This window comes from Mauremys reevesii, linkage group 6 (assembly GCF_016161935.1).
Source record: "Mauremys reevesii isolate NIE-2019 linkage group 6, ASM1616193v1, whole genome shotgun sequence".
Lineage (NCBI taxonomy): Eukaryota > Metazoa > Chordata > Testudines > Geoemydidae > Mauremys > Mauremys reevesii.
In genome coordinates this window covers 125,869,342-125,888,587 of record NC_052628.1, presented here as the reverse complement: position 1 = coordinate 125,888,587, position 19,246 = coordinate 125,869,342, and the positions used below count along the sequence as shown (strand labels likewise).

Here is a 19,246-nt window from a genome sequence, read left to right as displayed (position 1 = left end):
GGGCACGAGGCTGATTAGTACATGTGCACGGGCTGAACGGACACTGCTATAAGAGATCTCCAGTCAAAGGCACAGGAGTAGGGTGACCAGAACACTCGGTCAAAAAGGGATCCAGGTGGCTCCGGCCAGCACCACTGACTGGGCCATTGACTGTCTGGTGGTGCTGCCGCGCTGCGGGGCTGCAGGCTCCCTGCTAGCCGCCGCGCTGTGTGGCTCCCGGGTTGGGAAGCAGCCGGCATTTCTGGCTCCTAGCCTTAGGAGTGGCCGGGGGATCCGAGTGCTGCCCCACCCACAGGCGCAGCTCTCATTGGCTGGGTTAGGGCAGGGGAGGAACTAGCATGAACGCGACTCGAGAGTGCTCTGCAGGCGGCGGCTGAGGGGTCGTGTGGCGTGCGCCTCTCCTGCTGCTGCCTGGCCCTCTTCTCCTCGCTCTTCTCGTGTGGCTGGGTTTGAGCTGCGACGCGTGCCCTGCGGTGCCCTGCGGTTTGTCTGTTGCCCCATCACCAGCACCCAGGCGGAGTTTGAGGTGTGTATCCCCGTCTCTGAGTGCTGGGAATGGGGTTGCACCCCCATAACCCTGTCATTGCATCCCTCCCTGTCCCACCCCACCTGCACCCTCATCACTGCATTCTTCCCCGCTCCAACCCTTCTGCACCCCTATCCCCCTCACTGCATCCCTCCCGCATCCCATCTTGTTCTGCCCCCCACACCTACCCATCCCAGCTCTGTACCCCTTACAGTGCTCTCCCACCCATTCTCTCCACCTCCCAGAGCCGCCACCCCATGTCCATTGCTCCCCACAGCCCTGCACTCCATTCACCTCCAAACACTGTTGCACTCCCATTATGTCCCTATACACCCCTGTACCCTCCACATCCTCATGCCCCTGTAGCCTTCTGCATCCCCATCCACCCCGCATACCCCCCCACAACCCCTCCTCTCTCCTTTACTGCCCCCTCCCACCCCCACCCTGCTCTTGTCCTTGGCCTCTTTCCCTCCCCAGCCTCTCTCCTCCACCCCCTGCCCCCCCCCTTTTCCCCTCCAGCCCACCCTCTTCCCTTCCTGGTTGGGTGATTTTAGGCAGTCCCTGGAAAAGTGTATGAAAACCCATCTCTGTGTAGGCAAGTGCTTGCATGCATTGTAAGAGTGTAAGAGACTGTGTGTCTTTGTGTAGGGAGGTGTGTATATTGCCGCATGTGTGTATACCGCTGTGAATAAAATTTGCAGCTTAATTCTTTGACTTTTATTCCTTTTGCTGGCTTGCACACAAAAAAAATTGATGAAATAAAATGTGTGTATTAATTTCATAACAAGTTTTTAGAAGAGAAGGGAACTGTAGAAGAAATGTATTATTTCTTAAAGTGAATGTTGTTGACCAGTAATTTCAGAAGAGCCAATATATCATGCATTTCTCCCCACCTTTGTCTAGCTACATTATAAACTCTTTGTTGCAGACTCTCTTTTTATGTGTATGTCCAGCACCCATCACCGGAGCCCTGATCTTAGTTGGGGTCTCTAGGCACCAAACAATAAGTGTAATATTAAATAATGTGGAAGTATCTGTGTTAGTGCATACTAGATGTGTACACATGAATACACGTGTGTATCTGCATGTAGGTGTGGGAGTCCGTTTCTGCAGATTTATTTATACAGGTATCTGGACAGGTGCATTGCTGTGGTTTTGCTCTATGGATTTGTATTTGGGCTTCAGGAGTGGGACTTTAATGGACCCATTGCAGCTGTGATAATGTGTGGTTCTAATTCCACACATAAAATTACAATAACTTTAGTGAACAAAAAACATGGAGCTGGTTACAAAAAATGGGAAGAGGGCAGGGAAAGAATCATGAAAACCTTTGTGAAATTTCATTTTTTTTTAAATTACCCTTTTTGACCATTTTGCTGCCAGCTCTAGCGAGCTGTAACAAATAAAGCGTGAACTTAGCACACTACATCTGTCAAAACAATAATATGCCTGTTTGGGCCTTGCAGTGAGGGTGGGGGAGAGCAAGCGACAGAGGGAGAGAGGATGGAGTGAGCGGGGAAGTGGGGCCTTGGAAGCAGTGGGGCAGTGAGCGGGGCAAGGGTGTTTGGTTTTCTTGAATTAGAAAGTTGGCAACCCTACAGAGGGGACACAAGTGCACCTGGAGTGGGTGCTCCCATAGGGGGACACATCTCAAAAAACTGCAGTTATTGCATGGGGTGCATAATCTTGGGGGGAGGGATAGCTCAGTGGTTTGCACATTGGCCTGCTAAACCCAGGGTTGTGAGTTCAATCCTTGAAGGGACCACTTAGGGAGCTGGAGCAAAAATCAGTACTTGGTTCTGCCTAGTGAAGGCAGGGGGCTGGACTCAATGACTTTTCAAGTTCCCTTCCAGTTCTAGGAGATAGGTATATTCTGCAAGCCCTCCCTGTGCAGGGATGCCATTGAAATCAGCAGGAGTTTTGTATATTGAGGGCTTGCAGGATTTCTGTGCAACAGTTTGTATATCACTTTAAAAACACTAAAATATGTAAGTGTATTCATTGGTTACAATTGATATAAAGCTGCCCAGTCTGGCATGTACCTTCCATCACACACAACCTTGGTGCAAAATATATTTACTAGCAATGTAGTATGGAAAACATCAACACTGTTTTCCTTTGAATGTTTGCTGTATACTCCAACTGTAGTTTTGAATCTATCTAGTGACCATCCCAACATTTTTGCTCTCTTTTCTAGGTTCTGCTTCTGCTTTTGCTCAGCATGCCGAAAGCACTGAGCAGCAGGGCTGAATTTGAAGTGCCACTCTCCCCTCCGCTGTTTTCTCTGCTGTTTTACTTGATGTGCCTGATGCTGTGTGCAGTTCATGTAATTGTATGCACATCAGCGGAAAGCTTGTGCTATTTCTGCAGTATATCATGGTTAATGGCAGTTGGAGTGATGATGCTGATTTCTGCACTTATGTGTGTAATTTTATCCGCCTTTGGAAAGATGCTTGAGAATCCCAAACTTCCAGCTAAGGTGAGACCACTCCTTAAGAAAACTAGTTGAAGCCTTTTGCTGTTTATGACGTATCCTCGAGCAAAGTTTTATCTGAAGTTCCTGGCGTATGCTAAAGGTATAGTATAATTTGAACCCACTTAAAGAGAGTGACATTGAAATGTGATATAGTCACTATGGCATCATACTGATTACTATAATGAAGATCATAAAAAGTGTTCATTTTCACATTACTTTAAGAAATGTTCTAATGAGTGTAATTTTGCATTTGATTTACTAGATCAGAAACAATTTATGCAGCGTACTAGTTACATGCCTCTTACCCTATGACACTTGCATATACAACTAAAGTAGTTTGCGTGATGCTGAAATACTGCACACTGAAGATAACTGGTTGTATTTTCCAGATACTTGGAACATGACAACATTTTAAGTAAGAAAACAGGCATTGTTAGCTTTTTAGTTTCATAAAACAAATTCAGAGGTTTTAAAACCACATCAGCTATATGAAACTGACTGCCCCTCCTCAGCAGGTGGTGGTAATGGAAAAATCAATTAATATTTAATACAGAAGCTGTATAGTTTCCCTCACTGTCTTGATTGTAAAAAGAATAATTGGTTTTGTGGTCTGATAGCTGGCTAGCTTAACTTTCTGGTGCCAAATAGCAAATACTTGTTAAAGTAATGAATTAATCAACGAATGGACAGATCTGCTGAGCGAGACTCCCGATTATACAGTCTACTCTTGAAAAGGAATGTTGATCTCAAAATGGCCTATACACACTTCAGTCATCTCTGAATTTTCTTACTTAGGCTTTGACTTTTAGCTTTTATTTTATTTACTATGAAATAAGGAGATGTATTTCTTACATTAATGTTGCTTTAACTAAAAGTAGTCTGCTACTTGACACTGCTAACATTTCACAGTGCCTCAATATTCTCTGCTGAGATGGAAACATTTACTCATGGTGAGCAGTGCTGGATACTCTTTTTCTTTCTACAGTTTTCCACATTTTTTATAGTCCCAATCCCCTCCCCCCCTCAATTTTATAAATAGCAACAAGCCACAAAATAATGGTTAGTACTTGGAGAAAGTTGCTTACCTGTAACCTGAGTTCGTATGAATTGTCAGAGAAGATCTCCACACTCCAACAGGTGGAAGGGGCTGAGGATAAGCAGAGAGCCATGTTCCTTTATATAGCATTGCATTAAGCATTCCATTATTCAAGGCAAGAATGCCTCTCCCATCCCTGTGGGCGGTTTGCCAGAAGGTACTTGGAATGATTAGATTTGTATTGGTAAATGCTGGTGTACACACACAGACACACAATTTCCAGTGATGATGATCAAAATTTACAATAGGCAAAGTAAAAAAAAAAAAAATGCTGCTTGAGAACTTTAAATTAGAGTCCCACCTTAATGTATGTAAAATAGTAATTGGAGATATACCTATCTCATAGAGCTGAAAGGGACCTTGAAAGGTCATTGAGTCCAGCCCCTGCCTTCACTAGCAGGACCAAGTACTGATTTTGCCCCAGATCCCTAAGTGACCTCCTCAAAGATTGAACTCACAACCCTGGGTTTAGCAGGCCAATGCTCAAACCACTGAGCTATCCTTCCTGCTGGCATTAGTGGAGCTGAAGCAGTGACATATTTAGGTGGGTTTAACTTTGAATCTCAGCATCTACTGTCATTAAATCACTGTCTCCCCCCCTCAAGTTTTCCACAGTTGTGAAAATTTAAATAGATAATTAAAAAAAATGCTTAAAAGAAACATCTATATTATCCATTGAATTTATTAAAAGAAATCAAATTCTGCCAAGCCTAGGCATATACTAGGCATGTGCATTTGTACTGATCTGCTCACAGGGCCGTTGCAAGGATGATCCGTGCCCTAGGCAAAACTTCCACCTTGCGCCCTCCCACCCTGTACCCCTGCCCTGAGGCCCCCACAGCAGCTCCCCCTCCACCCTGAGGCGCCCCCCCCACGGCAGCTCCCCACCCTCTGCCCTGAGGCACCCCCCTCACCCCAGCTCACCCCTCCTCCGTGCACGAGCACCCCGAGCACACCGTGGCCGCTTCACTTCTCCCGCCTCCCAGGCTTGCGGCGCCTAAGGTGATTGGCACCGCAAGCCTGGGAGGTGGGAGAAATGAAGCAGCCACGGCGTGCTTGGAGAGGAGGCGGGGCAGGGGTGAGCTGGGGCAGGGAGTTCCCCTGCGTGCCGCCTCTCCCCCCTCTTACTTGCTGCAGGCGGCCCTCCCCACGCTCCCCTGCCCCAGCTCCTTCCGCCTAAATGCCGGCAGCGACTGGGGCGGCCGAAGATCTGGCCGCCATGGTCGCTGCCGAAGAAAATGGCGCCCCCCAAATCCTAGTGCCCTAGGCGACCGCCTAGGTCGCCTGAATGATTGTACCGTCCCTGTCTGCTCAAAGTCAGGTTAAAGGGAACTTTTTGTTTCTTGAGCCAGTGAGTCACGTCACTTACAAGCACAACACAAATTCATGTAGCTTTAGGGCTGCAGAAGTTCTTCTTTTGCTGTCTTGAGTTTTATGTGTGACTGAAGATATTTTCTTGAAAATATCCTAAAATGCATAGCAAAGAAACTAGGCAATACGGTTAAGATGTTAAACCCATGAAGACCAGAAAATTGAGTTAAGCTTCGTGTGGGAGTCCTTACTCCTTGCACAAAAGCATTGTGACAAATCTGTCAACACTTAATCAGGAAACACGGGTCATGCTAGTCTGCTCCTAATCTTCCCTCGTCTCTTTTCTTGATCGCTACGGACAACACCACCATTCCTACCTGTCACTCAGGCCATAACCTTGGTGACATGTTCAACTTGGGCGTTTCTGTAGGTCCTCATACCCATGACACATCTCAATCTTGCAGATTCTTTCAGTATAATATAGATACAGCTAAAATTATTGTCCAAGCTCTGTCATCTTGTGTCTCGATTACTGCAACATCCCTTTCTCTGGCCTTGACAAATCTTGTGCTGCTCATATCCATTCAGAATGCTGCTTCAAATATCATTTTACTAGCCTGTTGCTTTCTCCATGTCCCTCCAGACGCTTGCTCTTTTCTATAGCATCGAACATAAGCTGTTCGTCTTCACTTTCAGGGTCCATCATAGTCACTCCACGCCCTACCTATCATTTCTCATTCACTATTGAGATGTCAACCCCCATCTCTGAATGGTCCATGATGCCAGCCTCCCTTGATGGTTTTTAGAGGATGCTAATAACTTTGGAGGAGTATGTCTACACCAGTGGTGGCTTATGTGTTGAGGACACTGGGGCACCGCCCCGCCTGTAAAGCCCACACAAATACGTGTGTGGCACTAAATATGAACTGAGAACACAGCAACTACATTCTGTTAGCAATTTGTATTTAATAACAGCCTCCAGGTGTCGTCCTGTATCGCCCAGGAGGCGAGCCACCGGGATTTTGAATGGGGGCAATTTGAGTGTAACACTTTACAGTGCAGCCTGTGGTTTGGGCAGTGAATCCAACGCCTCGGACCACACTCAGAATCCTGGTGGCTTCCTCCTGTCAGTCTGCAGGGGGAGAAGAAGCTGGAGGACAAGTTGACCAGGAGCTAAGGAATCAAGAAGAAGGGCCAAATGGGCAGAAGAGCCCCCTTCTGAGCTGGTAAATCTGTTGCTCCCGGCCTAGGGCAGAGGGAGGCCTAAGGACTTGCAGCTAACGGTGAACTTTCGCGGGGCAGGCAGGGCAGTGAGTAAACACCAGGGTCTGGGGAAAAGGGAGGAATTAGGGTAAAGAGAGAAGGCAGACTTCAGGGGCCAGGGCCAAGCGGGGTGAGAATTAGGGGGAAGAGCTCCCAGAGAGCTGGGGCTAAGGGGAGAGTTATGGTGTGGGGAGCCCCGGGCGTTTCTACTATACCCCACTTGTGCCAAGGTTGACCAGCTGCCACTTGTCAACACTTGAGCTGGAAGTGAGCCTTCCAGCCCGGGTAGACAGGCTCTCACACTAGCCAGGCGAGCATTGTGGCTTGGGCAGCAGTTTGGGCTCTCAAACCTCCCCCGCTTCTCCCCTCCAACTGGGTCTGAGCTTGGGTGGCTAGACAAAAGTCTCTGCTGGAGCCACACATCCACACTGCTGTTTTTAGAGTACTAGCTGGATCCCCGCTTGCATGAGTCTGCATCTTTTTGGGAGGCTTGCTCCCTGCTGCAGGGTTGTCATCCCACGAAAAACTGAAAAATAAATATTAAAATGGAAGTTGTTCAACCGTTTCCAGATGTTTGACTTTCAAGTCATGCTGGAAGACTTGCATGTTTTCCCATGTGTTGCCTAAAGGCCTGGGTTAAATGGGGGAGTGGATTTTGCAGGTTGAGGTGCAGCAGTGTCTGTTGGATAGGGAGGTTTTTGAGACTGTCAGTCCAAGGGAAATTTTTGTATATCATGTTTTGTAAGGAAATGTAGTGGTGCTGAGGGTTTGTCTACACTGCACTTGGAGGTGTGATTGAAGCATATGTACATACACCTGAGCTGGCTTTAATTTAGCTAGCGTGATATCAATAGCAGTGAAGCTGTGGCAGCACAAACTTCAGCACAGGCTGGCTCCCCGTGTAATAGTACCCAGGGGACTGGGTGGGCTTGCAGCAGCATGGGCACTATTGATATTCACGCTGGATTAAAGCCAGCTCAGGTATGTCTGCACATGCTTCATTCCCATCTCCAGTTGCAGATGCTTAGACAGATGCTTTTAATTGAAATATATGAAGATGGATTGCTAGAGCTATACACGAATAGACATGAATTACAAATAGTACTATAAAATCATTTCCTTTCTTCCTTGCATTGCAGTATCACAGAGGTTCTCAAACTAGGGAGCAGGGTGCGGAGTATATTCTGGGGGGGCATGAGAAGCTTTTTTGGGGAAAAATAAAGCTTACTGCCCCCATTTTATCCACAGCAATGAATAACTAGCAAAGTTGATTCCTCCACACATATCAGTAGGGGTCTACTTACATTGCAGTGAAATCACACATTTTTTGTGGGTTGGTTAGGGCATAAAGAGCAAATTTCTTGGATGAGTTCATACAGTTCTGTATTCCATGCCACTCTTACTTCTGTGCTGCGGCTGCTGAGGGCTGTACTGCCTTCAGAGCTGGGCGCCTGGCCAGCAGCTGCCTGTCTGCACTCTGCCTTCAGAGCTGGGCGCCTGGCCAGCTGCTGCCTGTCTCCACTCTGCTTTCAGAGCTGGGTGGCTGGAGAGCGGCAGCGGCTGGCTGGGTGCCCATATCCGAGGGAAGCACCGCCGCCAGCACCACAGAAGTAAGGGTGTGGCAGTACCTTACTGTTTTTAATATTTAGTGAAACTTTTTACTTGGTATATGTACTTGTGTGGCGGGAGTGAGGGGCATCCATACTACAGACACACAGAAGTGTGAAGCGTGATCAAGTACGTTTGAGAACCACTGCAATATCTGATCTCAGGATTCTGCAGGAACTGAGATAACATCTCAAGGAAGGCTGTTCTTTTCCAGTTTCAGAGTTTGATGCTGCCAGTGTAGAGCCTACAACATGCATCTTGTTAGGTTGAATAAATCCCTCTTCCAAATGTATGCTTTACAATACAAATATATACCTCAGAAATGTATTCAAGACCATCTGTCAATGGCTTCAGATCTTTTATTTTATATATATATATAATATATATATATATAAATAAAGCATTTTAGTTCATATCTCTGAAGAAAGTCGCTGAAGTACACGTCCTTCAGTGTGGCTTTTTTCCTGTGCTTGAATGTAGGTGCTGATTATCAAGTTCATGAATTTTCTGGAGACCATAATGCTCTAGGCAGTGTTAACATCTGGTTCCTGGATGCTATAAATAACTTTTGATTAGTACATCTTTTCACAATCACTTGCTCCCTCAGTGACATGTAAAGCTTTAAATAGTGCTGCAGTCCTTTATAAATCCTAGCAAATCTTCAAAAATGTTAACTTATTTGTGTAATGTCTCAATTCAAAGTTACTGGATTGTCTTGAAGTATAATACGCAGGACCCTCTCTAGAACGCGGGGTTTTGGATCCATGCACGGTCCCGCATTAACACGGGGACCGTGTTACTATGGATTCCAATGAAGGTAAATAAATTTGGGAGCCATGCGCAATCCTGTGCTGTAAGCGAATTTGCGTTATATAGAAGTGTTTTCTAGTGAGGGTCCACTGTATGTAGTTCTCCTGTTTGTAGTCATGTTTTGCTATTTTTCTTAAAAATTGGGGTGAGCCTAAGTAAGGGACATTTTGAAAGTGCTCAGAATGCAACAGTTCTGCAGTATTACTTCCATTAATAAAATGCAATTCAAATAAATTCTATTTAATTGAATTTTTGCCTTCTGCTTAATTTTTATTGGTTTCCCCCATATGGTATTTTTTTATCTCCTGTTTAATTACCAAAGCACCAAACTGCAGTTAAGACCTTTTCTTTCAGTCTTACTACCTTATTATTTTTTTTTAAAGTATGAATGAGATGGTGCAGTGATTTGGTAGCTTTGAAATGTGATCCCAGCATTCCCAAAAAACCTTATTGGGAACAGTTGTAATCAGTGCTGTTCCGTGGAAGGTATCACAGTTGGAAATACAGCTTAGCTCACTTTGTGTCCAAATGAGCAGAATCCAAGAACATGACTTCCGGAATGTTAGACTCTTTACCAACATCCCCCAAACCTTATAATTTCTAGTCTGAAAAGTGACTGTGTAAAAATTACTTACTCATTTAATCACTGATATTTACTTTAGTAAAAAATAACTCTCTATTGTACTATCAGCCCTCCAGAAGCTGCACAGCTTTGTGAGTGAACGGTATTTTTCTGCCCCACATGTTAACAGAAATGTTAATTTCAATTGCAAGGGCCTGTGCATTCCCATTGTCTAATTACGTCCTAGTTACACTGATTAACCCAATGGGGGTGGCAAGAGAATGGCACGGAAAATTTATTTGGGCTCCAAAATTGTTACTACTCGTGGTGATGCACAAACTAGAAAGAACCCAACTTGACTTGCAGATACTAGGTTGGCTTTGCAAGCCTGCTGCTTAGAAAATCCATATTTATAAATTAAGGATTCTAAATACAGTTTGCTTGATACAATGAGGGTGTCAGACCTTTACGGTGTTGTGTACCAGCAATGACTAGAAAATTAATGTGGGTTGAAGATGCTCAAGAGTTTGAAGGATTGAGCCCTAATGCTTTTACAAAATCCATTTCAGGGTAGTTTTTATTAAGTCAGCTACTGACACAGAAATCTAAATTTAGTATTCCATGAGTCAAGTCATAGCTAACCTTTAATGATGACATTCAGTAATGAGGCACAGATTTATTTTGTACGTGCTTTCTGTGTGAGGGAATGTGGGGTTGATCACTGAATGTGTCCCTCTCTCAGGAACAGTTGAGTTATGTGTGTATGTGTAGGGGGGAACTGTCTGTGGGAGCAGGAGGAGAAAACAGGGTTATTGTTATGGAGGTCAGGAGGATATGCCCTTAGGGGAACAGGTCCATTTGACAGTGATGTGTAAAGAACCCTGTTTACTGATCCTGGAGAGGTAGGTGAAATTCTGTTGTACTCAGTTCCATTAGCTTCCCGTTTAATCAACAAAACATATACCAAAGCTTTGTCAATTCACCATATTTATTTCTATATTATGTCCCTATCCTCTACCCCATTTTGACTTCTAGGTTGTAAGCCTTCGAGAACAGGAATTGTCTTACCTAAATCTGTACAGTGCCCAGCGCAATGGGGCTCCAGTCCTGATCGGCATCTTGAAGCACTACCATAATGTTTATTAGTAGTCAGAAAAGCCACAACAATGCAACCAGGATTAATATCAGTCCTGATTAATCTATTTTTCTTACTGTTTCCTAGACCTTGAGAGTGCATGAGATGTGCTGATGTGTAGAGGGATGGTTTGGTTACTAGTGTAATTCTGCAGAAGTAATTGGCTCTGCAACAGGAGTATTTTGTCACACTAAGCTGCTGCACTGAAACTGTATTCACATGGGCATAGAAATGGAGCAAGTTTGGAGAAACACCAGAAACTTGCCCATTAGTTTGATCGCTCCCATAAAGTTGTTTCATGATTCCCCAGTGACTTACATTTCAATTGCTTCCAATTTATGAAGCTTACTGTTGTGTCAAGGGCACCTGGGTTGGTGCTGCTAATCATAAGGTACGAGACATAAATACATATATATATTTCTGTAAGAGGAGTGTTAAAGCTTTAAAAGAAAACACACAAATTGTCTGATAGGAGGGTGAAGGGATCTGAGATTCCTGTAGCTTCTGAGGGCGTGGGTTGGCGACACTTCCTGGTCCCTTAAATACAGAACTGAATGCATTGGCGTTGCTGCGACTTAAATCTCCTGTGGTCTAATGACATGCTTACGCACAATTTGATCTGAATGCATTTTCACTCTTTGGGTCTCTCTGCTGAGACTGTTAAACAAGAGGTTAGTGCTAATACTGGTGGTTGCTGTGATGTAACCTAGTCTGTTAACTGGAATGAATAAGTTTTAGTACATAATCCACCAAACAGGCTTCAGATGATAGTAAGTTTAGATCACTGACTTGGGATATATTTCAGCTGGAAACTCTCCTTCAGTTGAAATTTGAATTCTGTATCATCACATTCTGTAATTTTAATTTGTAAATGCAGAGGTTTTGGTGTAATGTGCTCCTTTGCCCCCCAACCATACACACACGCGGTCCATGCTGTTAGTATGAATTAATAATATCTAATACGTACTTCAGGTACATCACCTGCCCTGTTTACTCTGCTTACGAACTCCAGGCGGTGAATAACAAAGACTACATTTAGACTTTGCACAGCTTGGTTCCCACAAATCAAAACTCCAGATTTAGTCTTAATTAGATGCTGAAGCTAAACTTATTACCTGCTACCTGATTAGATATAGGTTTAATTTTTGGGTGAAAATTCATAACTTGTTAGCAAATCTTACAAGGTAAGCCAACATTTTGGAGTTTGCATTGGAAAACATGGAGATAGTCAACATCATGAGAGTGAAAAATCTGATATACATGGTCTACTTCTGAAGTCAGTACTTAATGGCACATAAACAATAACTATGTCCAACAGTTACCACACAGCAGTATCTGAGATAATGAAGATACTTTGTAAGTACAGGAAAAAATTGTGATCTCTCACATACAGTACTAATGTTTAATTGTTGGCAAATGTTTTTCTGATAGAGATTAAACCCTGCAGTGGTTATTAGGACAAGCTATTTAAGGTGAAATCACTGACCATGCAAAACCAAACGTGCTGAGCACAAACTAGTTTTCTTGTAAGCATCTCAGGGTTGAACTGTGTCCTCCATGTAATCAGAACTGTCAAATTAACTGTAGGAGGTGCTTGTTCCTGGGCGAACACTTTTTAAATTTAATAACAGCTGCGTAGAGTAGAAAAACTTGATTGCTTAGCTAGGCTGATATGTAACTGTCTACAGAGGGTGCCCGGTTTTCCGCACACCATGACCAGTGCTTTTAGCAAGGTACTCTATGCAACAAAATATTACGTCCTGGGCCATTGCAGCTAGTCACCATCTTCAGATACAATGACTTGACCATTACGTTAATTTTCAACCATGTCAAATAGCACAGTAAGCTGTAGTGTGTGCTTTCCATACATACTGCCTTTCTCCTACCCGCACAGCTGTGAACTGTTGCTTAGGAAATTAAATCCATTCTGAAGTGAGCAACACCAGTGGTCTTCAGACTTCATGATTTTATATATTTAATAGACTATCACTTTACTGTCTTCGGTTGCCTGTTGTAAGGGAGAGAGGTCTAAAAAAGAACTAAAGCTTAGAAATCATAGTGCAGTATACACAGTTTTGAGGAAAGTACATTTGACTAGTCTGTATAAAGTTCCTGGATATTCAGTGCTCAGCGCTCACAGGGGCAAGTGTAGGAGCACATACCTAAGAAAATGAATCTACAGAATATGCATTCAGAGAACTTTGTTTTTAAGTATAAATAATTTACCATGTTTGGGATTTGGCTTTAAAATGGTCTCTGTACTGTTCTTTAAAGCATCGATAGTTCTTATTCACGATATGTTCTTTCTTTAGTGTATTTCCCAACCGAGAAAATTACTTAAAATGAAAAGAAAGGATTGTTCGGGCAGCACTTCTCCCAAAGTGCTCATTGGCATGCTTCGCAAGTAGATAGCCCTCTCTTCCCAGCTGTGGGCACTGAGGATGGTTCCGTGCAAGCAGAAAACTGAAATAATGAAGAAATCAGGCCAAGAGGATTGTTGTTGTAGCCATATATAACATGTGAAATACACATTTAAACACCCACTATTTAACAGACTCTTTATCATGAAATAAATACGCAGTTCAGTTTGCAAGGTAACAATAGGCAGCAAGATGTCTGAAATAGCTGCTGGTAATTTGAGATGATTTTTTTCACTTTATCAAACCAAGAATGAATAGAGCACTAGAGCGGTGCTTGTTAGTGGTATCTCTGCTCAGTTTTTTGATTGCTGCAAGAGTTCTATTTTTAGATCTATTGATGTGCAGCAAGCAAGAGCTGCTCCACGCCTTCTGTCACAAGATTGTAGAGAACCTGAAGCTGAAGTGTGTATTGGTGATTATTCAGAGAGACGTTCGTTACCTTGAGGAGATATAAAATGACTTAAAATAGAATAATTAAATGTGTTATGATGCTAACTCAGTGGATTACACTAAAATTAACCTTATTTAAGAGTAAAAAGTGCAGAAAATGCCATTGAGAAAAATTACATAATTTGTCTTTTTGCTGAGGATTTGTTGTCACTGAAGAAGTCGCTGTAAGCACATTTTAAACACACACTGAAGTAATGATATGTTTTTCAGATTATTTCACCAGTGACACATTTTTCTGTTCACAGAACCCAGCTGTCTCCAATTCCAGATGGTCAGAACTAGATGTACTCATGTTGGCAGGAACTGTTGGCCATGCCGTGAGCCTGGGAGCAAGCAGCTTTGTTGAAGAGGAGCACCAAACCTGGTATTTTCTTATCAATACTCTTTGCCTGGCACTGTGCCAGGAAATTTGTAGACACTACTTTCTTGTGAAAGAATGTGATCTTCAGCTTAGTACTGCTGTGAAACAAAATTTTGAAGATATTGAGGAAACCGCCCAGTGCAGGAATGTTGATATACCATCATGTGACTCAAAATTGGGCAAAGTCACCTCTTCAGGTGAATTTCTAAGAGGCTCAGAAAAGTGGATGGGTTTAGCAAGTCCATGGATCATCCTTATTTGCTGTCGGTTACTTCGTTCCTTAAATCAGACGGGAGTTCAGTGGGCTCATCGACCCGACTTCGGACATTGGTTGACAAGGTAGGTATCTTAGTTGGATAATAGTTCCTGCTTACTTAGAATGTCATGTCTGTGTTTTAGCTAAGGTGACAATGATTTAATATTCTGTAAATAGAAAATACTGTAAATAGTTGAAGGAAGTGAGTATTAAGTGCTGTGGGAGGTTTTCACTATTTTTACAACTATTCTTGTTGGAGTAGTTGTCTTGTGTAATGTATTTACCACCACTAGGCATATGTCCTTAGCACTAATCAAGATTTATAATCTAATCCTTGAAAACTTTAAAGCATGTTTTTTTTAATCAGCGGTTTAATGTTCTTCAATAACCAGGGCCAACTCCAGGCACCAGCTAAGGAAGCAGGTGCTTGGGGTGGCCAGTACCAAGGGGCAGCACTCTGGCTGCTACTGGGGCGGCACATCCGGGTCTTCAGCGGCAATTCGGCGGAGGGTCCCTCAGTCCCTCATTCCTGTTTGTTTGTTTTTTTGCCGCTTGGGGCGGCAGAAAACCTGGAGCCGGCCCTGTCAATAACTAAGTCATCAGTGGCTGGCATAGTATATAGAGACTCGTGTAATAGAATTAATGTATATTATTTAAAGCAGAACATTCAATGTGTAATTCCTAACTTGTAGGTACCAGTGACATAGGGAAGGATAGGAGAGAGGTCCTGGAGGCCAAATTTAGGCTGCTAGGTAAGAGATTGAACTCCAGGACCTCCATGGTAGCATTCTCTGAGATGCTCCCAGTTCCACGCGCAGGGCCAGTTAGACAGGCAGAACTGGAGTCTCAATGCATGGATGAGGCGATGATGTAGGGAGAAGGTGTTTAGATTTATTAGGAACTGGGGAAACTTTTGGGAAAGGGGGAGCCTATACAGGAAGGATGGGCTCCACCTAAACCAAAATGAAACCAGATTGCTGGCACTTAACATTAAAAAGGTCGTTGAGCATTTTTTAAACTAAGGGCTGGGGGAAAGCCGACGGGTGCAGAGGAGCACATGGTTTGGACATCCGTTAGGGGAGGATCTATTAATAGAGAATCCCTATGTCCTAGTGAGGACGAGAGGATGGAAAATGGTAAAATAATAGGAAATAAGCAGTGAGAGGCAAAAAGGCATCCTTTAAAAAGTAGAAATTAAATCCTAGTGAGGAAAACAGAAAGGAGCATAAACACTGGCAAATGAAGCGTAAAAATACAATTAGGAAGGCCAAAAAAGAATTTGAGGAACAGTTAGCCAAAGACTCAAAAAATAATAGCAAATGTTTTTTTAAGTACATCAGAAGCAGGAAGCCTGCTAAACAACCAGTGGGGCCCCTGGACGACCGAGATGTTAAAGGAGCACTCAAGGACGATAAGATCATTGCGGAGAAACTAAATGAATTCTTTGCATAGGTCTTCACAGCTGAGGATGTGAGGGAGATTCCCAAACCTGAGCCATTCTTTTTAGGTGACAGATCTGAGGAACTGTCCCAGATTGAGGTATCATTAGAGGAGGTTTTGGAACAAATTGATAAATTAAACAGCAATAAGTCACCAGGACCAGATGGTATCACCCAAGAGTTCTGAAGGAACTCAGATGTGAAATTGCAGAACTACTACCTGTAGTCTGTAACCTGTCACTTAAATCAGTTTCTGTACCAGATGACTGGAGGATAGCTAATGTGACGCCAATTTTTAAAAAGGGCTCCAGAGGTGATCTCGGCAATAACAGGCCTGTAAGCCTGACTTCAGTACCTGGCAAACTAGTTGAAACTATAATAAAGAACAATATTGTCAGATATATAGATGAACATAATTTGTTTAGGAAGAGTCAACATGGTTTTAGTAAAGGGAAATCATGCCTCACCAAATCTACTAGAATTCTTTGAGGGGGTCAACAAACATGTGGACAAGGGGGATCCAGCGGATATAGTGTACTTAGTTTTTCAGAAAGGTTTGACATAAGAGGAAGATGATCTCATGGATTGGTAACTGATTAAAAAATAGGAAACAAAGGGTAGGTATAAATGGTCAGTTCTTAGAATGGAGAGAGGTAAATAGTGGTGTCCCTCAGGGGTCTGTTCTGGGACCAGTCCTATTCAACATATTCATAAATGATCTGGAAAAAGGGGTAAACAGTGAGGTGGCAAAATTTGCAGATGATACAAAATTACTAAGGATAGTTAAGACCCAGGCAGACTGTGAAGAGCTACAAAAGGATCTCTCAAAACTGGGTGACTGGGCAACAAAATGGCAGATGAAATTTAATGTTGATAAATGCACATTGGAAAGCATAATCCCAATTGTACATATAAAATGATGGGGTCTAAACTGGCTGTTACCACTCAAGAAAGAGATCTTGGAGTTATTGTGGATAGTTCTCTGAAAACATCCACTCAATGTGCAGCGGCAGTCAAAAAAGTGAACAGAATGCTGGGAATAATTAAGAAAGGGATAGATAATAGGACAGAAAATATCATGTTGCCTCTATATAAATCCATGGTACACCCACATCTTGAATACTGTGTGCAGATGTGGTTGCCCCATCTCAAAAAAGATATATTGGAATTGGAAAAGGTTCAGAAAAGGGCAACAAAAATGATTAGGGGTATGGAACAGCTTCCGTATGAGGGGAGATTAATAAGACTGGGACTTTTCAGCTTGGAAAAGAGATGGCTATGGGGAGATATGATTGAGGTCTGTAAAATCATGACTGGTGTAGAGAAAGTAGATAAGGAAGTGTTGTTTACTACTTCTCATAACACAAGAACTAGACGTCACCAAATAAAATGAATAGACAACAGGTTTAAAACAAATAAAAGGAATTATTTCTTCACACAATGCACAGTCAACCTGTGGAACTCCTTGCCAGAGGATGTTATGAAGGCCAAGCCCATAACAGGATTCAAAAAAGAACTAGATAAATTTATGGAGGATGGGTCCGACAATGGCTATTAGCCAGGATGGGCAGGAATGGTGTCCCTAGCCTCTGGAATGAGTGACAGGGGATGGATCACTTGACGATTGCCTGTTCTGTTCATTCCCTCTGGGGCACCTGTCACTGGACACTGTTGGAAGACAGGATACTGGGCTAGATGGACCTTTGGTCAGACCCAGTAGGGCCATTTTTATGTTCTTATAATGGAGAATAATGGTGCTTGGAGTGCTTTCTGATTGGTCACATGGGCTGTGGGTGTTGGGGGGAGGGGAGAAAATGTTTCTTAAATCTAACACAATAGGGCATTACATTAGAAATTTGAGGTCATTTATTGGCAATGACTTTAGAAATATTGTGGAGCAGGGTTTTCAGATGTTTTCATTGCATTATTTTAGGTTAATGCAAATTGCAGCAACTGCTTATAGTGAGAAGTAATATTAGGAAAGTATTTGTTTTAGGTGTCTTACTGGAATTTAGCAGCTGGACAGGGAAGCAGCACTATGTGACCAACCAGTGCTTTCCAGACCACCATTTAGAAGCCTCTGCTGTGCAATGTGAAGAAATGTCCTCACAACACCTCTTTAGCAACACATGAATTAAAGTGTCATGTATTATTCATCTGAGCATATGACTTGTTGAGACCAGTTTCCTACTAGAAAACCACACTGAGGGAATGTGCATTTGCTGTGACAAAAACTGGGACTTTCTGACTAGCAAATAGATGTGGACTTTTTTAGTCAAACTTCTCCATCCTGAGACTAGCAGAAAGATTAAGGAATGAACGTTAAATTTGCTGTGTAGTCTGAAGTGACACACAGAGGGCTTCTCTAGGGGGATCAAGTTTGAGAGGCTGCTTGTAAGAGTTGCAATAGACATTGGGTTAGTTACGGTCTAATGAAGTCTATTAACTTCTGAAGTATCTTTCTTGTGTACATACAAAGGATTAATTTGCCCCTGATTCTGTGGGGTGGGGGAGGTACAAGGAGACTACTATCCCACCGCCCCCTTTTCACGACTATGGAGTCGGGGCACAATGGCAGCCCTTGTACTCCTTGGCACACCTTCCTGGGGGTTCTGCAGCTACCCACTCCCACAGGTGGGAATATAGAGACCATCTTGGCAAATCAGTTACCAATAATGGATGCTCTTCAAAATGTGAATACACAGAACCAAAACATCTGCCCACTTTTTCTTCTCCTCACTGTCCTACTCTTTTAATGACTCAGGAATTTATGGAAGGAACTGAGCTGGGGCGAATGTAATCTCTCAATTCAATAGAAGCACTACACTAAACTCTTCTTGTAGCCAAGCGGGGCACAGACACCTGCAGCAGCACTCTGCCCCAGCACTGCAAACCTAATCCTGGCCTAATGTGGAGTGGTGTGCCCTGCACACTCCCCCTCCCCCACTATGGTGGGCTCCTGTGCTCTGGGGCTCTCTCTTCCAGGTTTTATGACTTGGCACACAGGCTTGCAGCACCACCAGGGTTGTGGCTTTAGTGGGGGTTCATGATTTCTGTGGGTGCAATTGAATCCATGAAGGCCTGCTAAAACTGCCACTGGAACTGCGGCACCCTCCCTCTCCATCACTGAGTTCTGAAGAGCTGAGTAAAAATTATACCAATCATATTAATCGTGCTCTGTTTCTGTTTGGAGGAAACCATGAACAGTAATGGAGATGGTGAAACAGTTGATCTGCAGGCTAAAGATGGCAATACTTCATCAGTTTACATTTAGTCAGTTTTGATTTTCTTTGCAGCTGGTAAGTGCTGGTAGCACTACCTGTTAAGGTTGCCTGACACTTCCTATTCTAAGACCCTGTATTTAGTTGCTTGTAACTTTTCCTAAACTGCAACATTTGGGGATGAAATTTTCCATGACAAGTGTCTGCCTCATGCTGAATATTTTTTCAAAATTTCAGAGAAAACAGTTCAGCAGTTTCTGAGAATGAGGCTAGGGAAAAATACATTTTGGTAATTAAAAAAAAATATGGTGA

At 43.3% G+C, this 19,246-nt stretch overlaps 1 protein-coding gene across 5 annotated transcripts in view; it reads left to right on the top strand.

Annotated features, from left to right (window-relative positions):
* Nucleotides 1-19,246, top strand: part of PIGG (phosphatidylinositol glycan anchor biosynthesis class G) — a 129,309-nt gene that overhangs the window by 47,406 nt on the left and 62,657 nt on the right. For 3 of the 5 annotated variants that reach the window (XM_039545180.1, XM_039545181.1, XM_039545182.1), the window contains exons 8-9: nt 2,724-3,005; nt 13,903-14,357. In XM_039545180.1, the coding sequence (XP_039401114.1) occupies nt 2,724-3,005; nt 13,903-14,357 (737 nt within the window). Of the gene's footprint in view, nt 1-2,723; nt 3,006-13,902; nt 14,358-17,709; nt 17,832-19,246 lie in introns of those variants that run through there. The other 2 variants (XM_039545184.1, XM_039545185.1) reach the window with 2 other exon arrangements.